At 42.6% G+C, this 13068-nt stretch overlaps 1 protein-coding gene across 14 annotated transcripts in view; it reads right to left on the bottom strand.

The window, feature by feature from the left end:
• Positions 1-1463: 1463 nt before the first annotated feature.
• The window catches only part of ZNF532 (zinc finger protein 532), a 103464-nt gene continuing 91859 nt past the window's right edge, over positions 1464-13068 (bottom strand). For 12 of the 14 annotated variants that reach the window (XM_057698357.1, XM_057698352.1, XM_057698358.1 and 9 more), the window contains 3 exons: positions 8081-8193; positions 5463-5610; positions 1464-4020 (listed from right to left, as the gene is read on the bottom strand). In XM_057698357.1, coding sequence (XP_057554340.1) covers positions 3526-4020; positions 5463-5610; positions 8081-8193 — 756 coding nt within the window. In that variant the 3' untranslated portion in view covers positions 1464-3525. Of the gene's footprint in view, positions 4021-5462; positions 5614-8080; positions 8194-12221; positions 12308-13068 lie in introns of those variants that run through there. The other 2 variants (XM_057698355.1, XM_057698366.1) reach the window with 2 other exon arrangements.

Here is a 13068-nt window from a genome sequence, read left to right as displayed (position 1 = left end):
TAAACCTTGAAAAATATCTGTCCAAGAAATCACCTAGGTTTGAACTTTCAGGATTCTCTTCTTTCTCTGTAACAGCACGAAATTTCCCGATTCTCCTGAAACACTACCTACAACTGCAGCCTCTTTCTGAGCTCCTTCCCCGACCCTAAGCTACGTCCTCACGCCCACAGTGAACCAGTGTTAGCACCATAGCTACTTCGATCTAATTACCCCTGTGGTGGTCATTTATGCTGTGCAGATATTTTCAGCCTTCTGTCTCTAGGCACACGGTAGGATCTCACTTCTCAGTCTCCTGTGACTAAGTGGGACCATGTGACTGGCTTTGGTCAATGAGTTGTGAAAAGTGACATCTGTCACTTCTGTGCCCCAGCACTCAATTGCACTTTCCATCTGCCACAATAACCAGCTTTTGTTGACAGTGGGTGAAGGGGACAAGGAGATTTGGAGCAACATCTCCAGTCTGAACAGGAAATAAGTCTTGAGGGATTTCCCTGGTGGTCCAGTGGTTAAGACTCTGTACTTCCACTGCAGGGGGAGCAGGTTTGATCCCCAGATGGGGAACTAAAATCCTACATGCCACAGGGTATAGCCAAAAAAAGAAAAAAAGTAAATCTTATTAGGGTTACAACCATAACACAATCTAACTGACTGTACTCTCTCCCATCATCCATCCTAAGCACTGTCACCAATTAATCTGGTTGTCACTCCCCTGTTCCAATAACTCATCTCTATCAGAGTATGAATCCCTTAGATTGTCATTCAAGGCTTTTTACAACTTGGACCCAGCCTACTCTGTCAGCCTCATCCCCACCCCCTTCCGGACCAAAAGGAAATGGGATTCCTAAAAATTCATGAAACATGTCTGTTTTCTGCCTTTAGTCTACGTCCCATTTCTCAAATGCCCACATTGACAACCACACCCAGCATCAACAACTAATGAAATATGAGTAGAATTCACAAGCCCCAATGTGGATTTTTGCTCAGCATTCACCATGTTAACCCAAGTATTCGTGTCTTCCATTAATAGCTAAGAATTTTCCACACTGGCTCTCTCCAATTCCCTCTATTCCTCCTTTCTGGAACGCCTATTAAACTTGTTAGAGCTGCTTGTTTTGTCCTTCTGGACTCCTAACCTCTTTCACACATTTCATCTCTTTATCTCTGTGCTGCATTCTAGGGAATTTCTTCACAATCCTTCTTCCAGTTCATCAATTCTCTCTTCAATTGAACCATCCAGGTTTCCTCCCAAAGCTACAGCATCGGGTGCTGTTTGTCTACTCTGCATTTCAGTGTCTTCTTCATTTTGAACCTCTGGGCATTTTCAAAAACTTTCTTGGATGCTCAACTAGACATTTAAGAGATGCCAATTTCATATCACCAAGTATGTCTGGGTATTTATTAGCAGATAGACTCCCAGGTTATCTTATAAAAAGCCATAGTGCCACAAACAAAAATTTCTAGTATCGTGTTTTGCACATATTTTTTATTTGTTGAATAAAGGAATATTTGTCAATATGTACATAAACACATAGAGCGAGCACTAGATTTAGAGCAAGAATATCTGGGTTCTAATATGCAAAGCCACTTACCAGCTATGAGGGCCAAGAACTTAATCTGAGCTCAGCTTCCTCAACTGTAAAACTAGGCTATTAGGACCCGTGCAGCCCACCACACAGGTTTATTGCAAGGTTCAAATGCAGAAACATATTGAAAGTGCTATGAATACAACTTAAGAGCAATACAAGTATAAATATAACAAGTAACAGCAATTGAATTTCAAGTTGAGGAGTATTTAATCACGCCCTCGGGTTATACCGATGTACTTGATGGAGTCAATATGAAAGTGACAAAATAGCTGATTGCTAACGAGAATGAATATGCTACTCTCCTGAGCGGGAAGAATTCTGCAATATCCCGTAGCCCTTCCCTGCAATGAATCACTCTCCCTAAACTTCATGAAGATGTCAGAGACCCACCATCAATAACTCTCTCACGGAAGCACAAAGGCCAAATGTCCCACGTTTATTTACATATGAAATGTGTTTCATACAGTTAGGATGGATGTGGTTAGTGCATGACACCTGACAGCAGCAAGACCTTTTGAGGAACCGAACGTTGACTACAGTATATCATGCAAGTATATCTACATATACACAAAAGAATTTTTCTTAAAAAAAAAAAAAAAGTACAAAACCTGTTTAGGGATAAATACAAGATATAAAATGCAAAAGAAAACACAAAACACAAAACCAAAAAGTATAACTCTCCCAGAGAACTATAAATGTTTGGAAGGGACAGAAGAGTACCTCGGCTGCACTAAGAAAGCAGAACTACCGATATTAAATATACTTATTGAAATGGCTGAACTAAACCCAGGTGGCTCAGTGCTGACTCGAACGGCCAATTGCGACACGCCGGCTGCTGCGTCGATAAGGTGAAAGTTGTGCATCCCAAGTCTAAGTACCAGGGCGTTTGGCAGTAGCACCCAGAAGAGGAAACGCCAACTCTTCAGACAGCAAAGGGTTAAGTCAACTGTGAATTTTTTTTTCCCCCTGTCAAGAGCCAGACAAATACTTGATATTTCTAGTTGTGTCTCTGTACTAGTTAATAAGTTACATGACAAAAAACGTGACTATATAAATTGATCGGTCTACCTACGTATTTGTAACTTTTACAGTTGTCCAGCCCTTTCGTCACTTTCTCTCCTTGTGCTCTTTTTGAAGAAGCCAGCCTTGCAAACTGGCCCAGAGAACCACCGGCCCCCCCGTTTTTTCCCTTTAGGATACCCTTCTTCCCCGTTCTGAGATGGAATTAATCCACGTTCCTTACTGGATTTCTGGCCCAAGTGTTCATCCCCCTGCTGGGAAAGAAGCAATCCGCAAGGCTGCTTTCCACACCACTTGGCCTGGAGAAGATGCCACGTGCCGGGCTGCGGTCCCGGCGGGGCAGGCACGTTGAGGATAGTGCTAAGACACTTAAAAGTCCCTAGTGTTTTTGAGACCTACAGTCACCTACAATTTATGTAGTGAATTCTAAAAATTAAAAACACATTAAAAAGGCATTATCGTAGCCTGTAATTAGTTAACCCATTCAAATCCGTGACATACAAAATGGTTATTTGAATTCAGGAACTGCCCCTGTTACTAAGGACTCTGTTTTAAAGAAACAGTACAAAAAGAAAAATTCTAACCCAAATTAAAAAACAAACAAACAAAAAAAAAAACCGAGAACGAAACAAATGAAAAAAACTTGAAAACACTTGCCACTAAATACTGATACAAACATGTAACAAAGAGTATAAAAAAGTTATTCATTTAAATATATACAAACTCTTTTCAACTCAAATACTGTTTTAATACTTATCGAGGACGATATACAGGAGGAGGCGGAGAAGGGTGTGGAGGGAGGATATATTGCAACAGCCTACACAGTACTGTTAACTCTATGATACTGCAAACTTTTTGTAACAAAAATGTCTCTTTGCTTCCAATGCGGACCGGGATTCTCCGCGGGGAGGGGATGCGGCTATTTCTCCGCCGAGCTCACTCTTTTGGATTTGATGAAGGCCATGCCGTGGGTCCGCATGTGAGCGTTTAAGGCAGCTTCCGTCTCGAACGTCTTTGCACACACTTTGCACGTTCTGTCCGACACGGGGCCGTCGGCCGGCGCATCCTCGGGCCCGGGCTTGTTCTCCTGCTGGCTCTCCTCGCCGGCCCCGTTCTGCTTGGCCGCCGGCTGAGGCTCCTTCAGTTTGTGGACGATGAAGAGGTGCCGGGACAGGGAGACATGCGACGTGTAGCAGAGGCCGCACTCGCGGCACTGGTGGGACGAGCCGTCCGACTTGTGCTGCGGGATGTGCTCGTGGAACTGCAGCAGGTTCTCGGTGGTGAAGCCGCACACGGCGCACTTGTGCACCTTGAACACATTGATCTTCAGCTTCTTCAGGGGCTGGGTGATGGCTCCTCGGGGAGGTCTGAACTCTAAAACGGGTTCTTCCAACTTCCGCTTGGGACTGGGAACCTTGGAGAAGAAAACAGAACAGGTGATGCACTGAAAACCGGCCTCTGTGCGGGTGATGGGCGGTCAGTGCTTTCGGGCTGCGGGGAAGCACCTCCCGGGAGCTGGGGGGTGTGGGTTCCTTACAATTTGCTTGGCTACCGCCCCACCCAAGGGTCGCTCCCTCCATCTGCCGCACAGAAGTGGACTCAGCTCCAGGATGACCAGGCATCCTCCACCAGCTGGCTCAGTAAGACAATCAGGACCCTGCCCTCACCAGACGCAGGCTCCAATGGAGTGACAAACAGCAGCGAAGCAGCCATGCGCAGTGTCACAGGGACAGCCTGAGCCATGAGGCCGCACGGGGAAAGGCGCCCAGCTGGGAGCCGACCTGTGTGCTTGGGGGACAGGAGGGAGGCCACTGGGGCTGGGGCAGGGGGACCAGGTGAGTGCGTGGATGAGGCCAGGGAGAGGCAGGGGGCAGGCGGACTGAAAAGCATCTTGTGGAGAAAACATTTGCCATTTGTGATTTTCCTGAGACTCAGATGCAGCTAGCTGAGCCTCACCGGGTCTAGCAAGTGCCCTTTCCTGCCCACTCATTCTCCTCATACTCCTTCCCCTCTGGCCTCATCAAATCCCAAAAGCACCTCTCCAAAAATCCAAGCCAAAGAGACACTCCCTCCTCTCCCAGCTCCATGGCCATCCGGCTTTCCCGCCTTGACCTAAAGCTGCTTTTGCACGTACATTCTTTAATTCCACCCCTACCTGCCCATCACTTGAGGGAAAGGATTACAATTTAATGTGACACTAGTCTGACTTGTATTCTGATTTCAATGACTAACTCCTTGAAAGCACACACAGGCTTTCACCCAGAAACATTCCAGACGCAGCACAGTGCCAAAGACAGCAGGGTCTCCTAAATGTCTGCTGAACCGCTGCTTTACTCCAATAGCACTTGGCACATACATGCCTTGTACTCAGATTAATATATATAGTGTTGTCTGCTTCAAGTTCACTATCTACTGATAAGGCACAGATTTTTTATCTTAATCTTTTATCATTACAAAGAGAAGTTAAATGGAATCAATTCTGATTAGGTACCTCTTGCAACCAATATACTGCCGATGAAAAGGGAGTCTAGAGTCATACAATCCCCAGGCTAAGAGACAACTTCTGTGGGTCAACATAAAATTTTTAAATTTTTACATGTAAGTAGATTGATCCCTAAAAATTGTATTTGGAAGTATATAGAAGAAACATAATAAAGGTTACCTTTTAGGAGCAAGATGAAAGCTCAGAATGAGTGCAGAAAGAGCATCCCTATTATTTTACAGCTTTATGCATAGTGTGAATTTTTTAAATTGTGTAACTGCAGCATAATTTCAATGCAAAAAAAAAAAAAAAAAAAAAAGGAAAAAGCAAGTCAACACAACTTCACTGTAAAGAGAACACGTGCAATGTTTGACCTTGGTATCTTCTTTTATTTCTGTTTCCTCCTCATTGGTGGCTTCTGTCATTTCTTTCAAGTCAGGATCCTTAATTCCGTGCATGAGTTGGATATGTTTCTCCAGCATTAACCGCTTCGTGAAGGTTCGCCTGGAGTCTGGGCAGTGCCTGTGGGGCCAAAGACATGGAAATAACCTACTTGCTTTAAAGGAACTCACTGAGGAACACATTCACTGTGGGAAGCCCTCAGCCGCCGACAAGCGGTTCAGGGGCCAGGGTGGTCTGTATGAATACCAATGGTCCAAAGTGAGAGTAATTTTGCTATGAATCACAGTTGCCAATTTGTGGGGGAAAAAAACAAAAACAAAACAAAAACAAAAAACTTGCAGCTTTTGTTAAAAGTTTTCTATCAGTTTCTGTGTCCTTATAGGATCAGCCTAATTTGGTTCAGATGCAGTATTTATTTTTTGAGTTTGGTTAAAATATTACTTAATTCGTTCCTCTAGATGGCTGTAGAACATGGAGAGCATTAAATTTCAAAAGTTTTCTTTCCAGTGACTCAGAGTGTTCCCTCAGAATTTACATTATGAGACACTTTAATAGGAAGAGAGTCCCTGCCTGACTCCTTCAAGCTGGAGTTAACAATTCCTCTCCCTTCTGCCACAACACAGACAAGACAGACGGTTTCCCCGTCAAATTCCTCATCAAAGCACAAATGCAATATGCATGGTTAGAACCACACTGCTCAAGTGTGTTCAGTCAGTCGATTAAAATGTAGGAAACCGTGAACAGATCTCCAAAGTAGGTCAGTTACTTAAGTTGTCGGTTCAGCTTCTGCAACGCCTCTGCCCCGAAATTATGATTACAGCTTTTCTGTAGAAGATATGAATTTATCATTTTCTTAATCAAACAGGCCAAAAACAGGTAAACACAAATTAATGACCATGGTGATTACAGACGCTCGAAGCCAGACATCAAGGATACCACTGCAGCGAAGGCGGACGGAGAGCTCCTCGTGGCTTATGAACAACCACGTTTGCTGTCTTCAAAAAGGCTTCAGAAAATCGTATAAAAATGATTGGCTTGGGACTTCCTTAGTGATGCAGTGGTTAAGAATCCACCTACCAATGCAGGGGACACAGGTTTGAGCCCTGGTCCAGGAAGATCCCACATGCCTCGGAGTAGCTAAGCCCATGTGCCACAACTACTGAGCCCGTCCTCCGCAACAGCAGAAGCCACCACAGTGAGAAGCCTGCGCACTCCAACGAAGAGTAGCCCCCACTCGCCACAACTAGAGAAAGCCCGCACGGCCAAAAAAAAAAAAAAAAGACTGGCTACAAACTGATGATTTGTGTTAGAGACCCTCTACGGGGCAGCAGTGGGAACCAGCACCAACACCAAAGAACAAACAAAATTAGCTGCATGATCCTGGCACTTTACCGCTTTAAGGGACTTCACAGGGAAACGAACACACCTGTCAGAGGAAGGACTGTGCCATCCATGCCAACCTTCCTTCCATTTTCTCAGCCCAGGTTTTCCTCCTAAATTCACTGATTCTTTCAATGCAGTCTCAACATACAGACTTTATTTACAGAATGTTATCATCTCACCAAAATCACTCCTGACTTCAACCTCACGGAAGGAGGGTCCCTGTTTTCCGAACCAAAACACTTTCCCTAACTAACCACGACACCGCAAAGCCCCGGCCATCTGGCAGCCGACTTTCTGATGCCCCCTGAGCCACACGGTACACAGAGCCCTGCTTTCATCACGCTGGCTACATGGCTTCTGTCATTTAGTCCTCTTTTATGAGAAGTGCCTTAAAGTACCTTGTTATATCACCTCACTTCAGGCATGTTCTGAGTGGGTGACAGAGCTTTCTCACTAACAATAATGCAACAATTTCTGACCTTCACATACAAAGCAGTAGCTCATGGACTGTGCACTCAGTGGGTTGGCCCACTCAGTTCCTTGAATTTGGTCTCTAACCAATCATGTGTGCTGAGATGAGGGATGAACTGCAGCTGAGGAGCAAACGTCCAGCCCAGGACTGACGCGATGACCAGCCCCATCAGGGCCTGCTCTGAACCCCTGAGTACATCAACCAGCCCATCCAGCTTGCCGACGCTGGCACCTCGCTGTGTGTAAGATACCGAAGGGCATTTCATTCAACCGTGTGCCTACCTGCCCGTGAGCCACTTCTCCAAAATTCTCAGTAATAAAATACACATCTCTGCATAATGGATACGAACATCGATGGGAATTTCCTGGCAGTACAGTGGTTAGGACTCTGCACTTCCACTGCTGAGGGCCCAGGTTCAACCCCTTATGGGGGAACAAAGATCCCACAAACCACGTGGTGCAAAAAAAAAAAAAACAACAACAAAAAAAACATAGGTAACAGATAAGAACATACAAAGGGTGGACAAGGAACAGCTCCTTTTTATTTTAATATTGTTAAGTGTTACAAACCAAGCACGAATGGTCTGTCAAAACAAAATAAAACTACGAAAGGAAATCCACACACTGTGGAGCAGAGGACGGTTAAGTGGGAAGTTAGTGGTCAAATAGTTAAAACCTCCAGAAGTTCCAGGCTAATCCTTTCACTGTGCTTCCCACGTTAGAAACCACGACTTACGAGCAGGTATAAACTTTCCTGATGCCTTTGTGCTTGATCCGGTTGTGGCGGCACAGGCTGTGGGAGGAGCTGAAAGACTTGTCACACTGGCGGCAGGGGTGTTTCTTCATTTGCTTTATTAGGAGACAAGAGAAAGAAAGTCACTGGAGAGAACAAAAACAAACACTTTACAAATTAAAAACTTCTGTAATTGTCTAAGAATCATCATTGTTTAGCAATACAGTAACAAGACTAGAAGATTATTTTAAAGATACAACAGCAAGGGCGGGCAGGGCTGGAGTTATCATGGAGGGGCTCATTTCTAGAGAATGGGACACACTTTATCATAAGACTAAAAAACCATATTTTTTTTTTTCCTCAAAAACACTTAGGATTTTGATTCAACACAAACACTCAGCTGAAAACATTGCATAAATTTTCTTTGCCTAAGAGGTGTTATTTTTAAAAAGCAGATAACCCAGAAAAACATAATTCTTCAGTAAATACCAAATAAAGCCATTAATTAATTTGTTATATCCAGAAAAAACATGTTTCCTTCTCCAATGTACCATTTTAAATTACATCTCTGGCTAATTTTAAACATTTTAGCTTTCCCCCCAATAACGAATTATTCCTTATATAAGGAAAGAGTTTTCCAAGAAGGCTTTTTGTTTTAAATGATGCCATTTGGTTATCTCAAGAACACAAGTTTGAAACCACTTTGGAGATGTTGCCTGTTGGTATATGTAGAGTGTGTGTGTGTGTGTGCACGCGCATGTGTGTATTTGTGTATGGGGGGGGGGGGCACAGACAGCAAGAGAGAACTCTCAAGAGATACATAAAAACCAAAGCGCAAAGTTTCCCACCTTGGCTAAGACATAGTTATGTTAAGTCAACAAATTCCCATGTGGAACCTTTAAAGTAAAATTAGTGGCTTAACTTTAAAAACAAATTCTTTGGGCATGATATGCACTGCAGTCTGGAATTAATGTCATATCACAAGGAAATGAAATCAAGAAAGAACTGTCAGCCTCATGAATGGAATGAAATTTGGCTCAGCCCTCGTTAAAAATAAGGATGAAGTAGGAAGAAGTTCTCATGTGAAATTCTTACTATCTTTGGCAATAAGAAGAGATACGCAAGCAACTGTGACCCATGTGATGAGGAAACAAGTTTTTTTTTATATTATTTTTACATGAATCACCTGATGAACACATCCTTATTCAAACTGGGAAGCAAATCTATTCAGGCAGCTGAGAGTCTGGCTCTGGAGTCCCAGAGATGGGCTGGCACCTCTTCTCCATCACTCACAAACCACATGACAGAGCAAAGTTTCCCACCTCCATAAACCACCCCCCAAGCATCAGGCGGGCATCACAGCAGTGCCATCCTCACAGAGGGTGCTGGGGGAAGGGGGGCACTGAAGGGCTAGCACAGTGCTTGGGACACAGAGAAATCCTCAATACATTATTTTATTAGGAATAGTAAAGTCACATAACCAAGTTTCATTTCTTAAAAAGTGGCAAATACTGTCTTCCAAATAAAGCAAAGCAGTCTGGTGGATGTTGAAAAGGTCTGAACCCAGACAAAGGCAATAGTCGTAGTGTTGCTTGTATTGTTTTCCTAAGTATATCCCCAGGATGTATGGATATATATCATATATCCCATTTTAAGAATGATCTCTGGGAAAAAAGAGAGACAGAGAGCAAAGCAAGTGACCAACTACTGCCTGAGACATCCTGTCCCTTCTCCTTCATAAGAATTTTTGATCACATTAAATCAACCATCCCTAGTCTCTTGGATTGGCATATGTAGCCAGAGAATGAGTAAGAGGTTTCTTTCAGAATAAAACTTTAAGTCAAGAACGGTCAGTTATGAATAGTTCTATGTTTCAATAAAGGTTTTTAACATCTACAAATATCTAACTCCTGTTGAACTTTGTACATATAAGATGGACAATGTTAAGATCACCTGGGAGAGTCAGAACACAAGACACCATTCTAAAAGCAAGACAGCTGAAGCAAATAATCAAAAAGGAGGGAAACAATGGAAGTATATCTTTCTAAGCACACAACAGGGCAGAGGCGTCAGAGACATGCAGACTGGATTTTCTATTACGGTGAAGATTTTAATATTCTACTTCTGGTTATGGCATAGTTATATTAATATCAAATCAAAATTGTAATAAAGAAATATCAATAAAGAAATCCTCAGTAGATAATAAAATAAATGAAAAGCAGCTTAGCTGAATCAATAATTACTATTTTCAAAAAGAGTTGACAATGTGTGATATTCTTTTTCAACATCTTCAAGAAAAAAAATGCAGAAATGAACTGTGCAATCCCAAAACAATGGGGCAAGATTTCAAAATTACTGGTGACAAGAAAATTACAAGTTTAAACTCCAGTTTCCAGATCAAACCTGCTATGTTTACATTACCTAACACAGCAAATGACTTTCTTCTTTGTCAAATCTTAAACACTTACTTGTTTAAAGATGTTTTGCCTAATTTATTTTCATAACTTGTATGTTCAATATTATAAATAGTTCACACTGCTACCTTATGACAAAGAAAAGCAATTTTTAATCAAACAAACGTGGGAAAAAACAGTATTAAGAAAGTGTAGGGGACTTCCTAGGTGGCGCAGTGGTTAAGAATCTGCCTGCCAATGCAGAGGACACGGGTTCGATCCCTGGTCCAGGAAGATCCCACATGCCACAGAGCAACTAAGCCCATGCGCCACAACTATTGAGCCTGCGCTCGAGAGCCCATGAGCCACAACTATTGAGCCCATGTGCCACAACTACTGAAGCCCTACTGAAGCCCACTCGCCTAGAGCCCATGCTCCGCAGCAAGAGAAGCCACAACAGCAAGGAGCCCGCTCGCCGCAACAGAGTAGTCCCCACTCTCCACAGCTAGAGAAAGACCATGTACAGCAACGAAAACCCAAATAAAGATTAAAAAAAAAAAGAAAAAAGAAAAAAAAAAGAATGTCTGATGTAACCATTAAAAAAAAAGAAAGATGAAGAAAGTGTAAAAGTCTATCATCATTCTGTTTTCAAGACTTTCAAGGTCATTTACTTCTTCCTGGCTCCAAGGTTGCATAAATCAATATTAACAGAACCAGGGCCTTAAATGGACTTTTTATACTTAACTAAAATCAGAAAAGAAATTTCTGAATTATAAATTATTTTGTTTTTTAAGAGAACTTTTTAAAGAAATAGTGAGCTGGCAGGGTATGAAAATTTTGGTAAAACTTTAGAGTAAAACATCAAATAAAACACTTGGGTACACTTGCTAAATTTTCTCCCTAATCTCCAATTTCTGACTCTTTTATCTTTGTGTCCTTTAGGAAAGAAAGCATTATTATTAACTCCTCTTACCAAACTCCTTTGCTCTAGATGCCCTACTCTTGGGCTCAGGTCTGAGCTCTGGTATTTAAAATGCCTCTGAAAGGCATTCTTCTCAGATGGCACTTGGTGGATGTGGGCTCTCTCACAATCAGACATTTCCATTCTGATAACTGGTCCCTTCCTGTCTCTTGGCTTGAAGGCCTTGTTTCAAGTAACTCTGAAGAAGTCAGAGGGAGAAAAGCCACAACTTCACACACCCGTCTGGCCAGACATCCACTTCTCTCCACCTCTTCTGCGATCCCTTCCTCCACGAGGCATCTGCCTCGCACCAACATGCAAAGAGCCTCCTTGGCAGCTATCACACGTCCAGAAACAGCCACAAATGAAAGATTAAAGGGGAGCAAAGTTATTCCCAAAGCACACTGACACACCTCTACCATAGCATTTTTTATGAAAAAGGAAAAACCAAACCAACCGTATAATTTAAGCTTATCACAGCAGCAGCCCCTGAGAATTTAACTCCTAAAACTCTGGGCCCTTCCACTTGGGAATCTATTCTACAAATAAATCCGCACACAACACAGTCAATTCTGCTGTAACACAACTACATACAGCATGTGTTCTAAATCACTGAACTATGCAAAACCAGGCAACAGAACCCACAGGACTTCCAGCAACAATGAAGTTAGGGGCAGAACACTCAAAACTGCCAATGACTCATTTAATAAAAACAGCAGCACAGACTTACACATGTCAAACAGTTCAGAAATATTAACAAACAGGTGCTGCAAAAAATATGGCACTTTACCTTGAAAAGACTTGCAAGTCTGCTTGTGGAAGTGAGCATCAGGAGGCTTGCTGAGTGTTTTTGTGAAGCGGTGGAAGGAGGGTTATCTGAAATCAAAGGGAAGTTGTAACACCAGGTGTGGGCCTGTGTGACTCAGCCCATGGGGAGATGAGGTTGCTGGTGGAGGTGGGAGGTGTGTGCCCAAGTGTGTCAGGTGTATTCCTACACAACTCTGTACAGTTTTCTGTGCTCACCCAGCGTTTATCAGGGATGGAATCACATATGAGCAAACTCAGAATTCACATCATGCTTCAATTGTTCCCTGATGTATCAACTGCATTGGAATAAATCTGTGTTTTCAACAAAGGCGTTACAGCAGAACTGATTGTATGTACAAGGTAATTCACTGCAGCACTGTATGTGATGGGAAAAGATGGGAAAAAATCTGGGTCCATCCAAGGAGGATTAATTAAATAAATGATATGCACTCACAACAATATTCTTGTCATGCAGCTGTAGAAAAGAATGAAAGATCTCAAAGCACTGATATGAAAAGAACTACAACAAATTACATGGAGACAGAACTGGTGCAGAAAATTCTATTAATAAGCTGTGTTCTGTGTTAGAAAGAGGTAAAAATGAGGACACAGATGTATAAAGGATGATGCTGGCACAGAGAAACTCCAAGGGTGGCAAGGGTGGAAATGAGGCTTTTAACTGCATTCCTTTATATTATTTGGATTTTTGAACCAACCTGTGAATATAGCTCATATAAAAAAACTTTTTTTTCCTGTAGCCTCAAAAAAAGTTTAGGTCAGGTTCACTGAGGTACTCATTTACAAAATGTAGAATTCACTTTTTAATGAGT

Source organism: Hippopotamus amphibius, chromosome 11 (assembly GCF_030028045.1).
Source record: "Hippopotamus amphibius kiboko isolate mHipAmp2 chromosome 11, mHipAmp2.hap2, whole genome shotgun sequence".
NCBI classification, from domain to species: domain Eukaryota; kingdom Metazoa; phylum Chordata; class Mammalia; order Artiodactyla; family Hippopotamidae; genus Hippopotamus; species Hippopotamus amphibius.
This window is presented reverse-complemented; position numbering and strand designations above follow the sequence as displayed.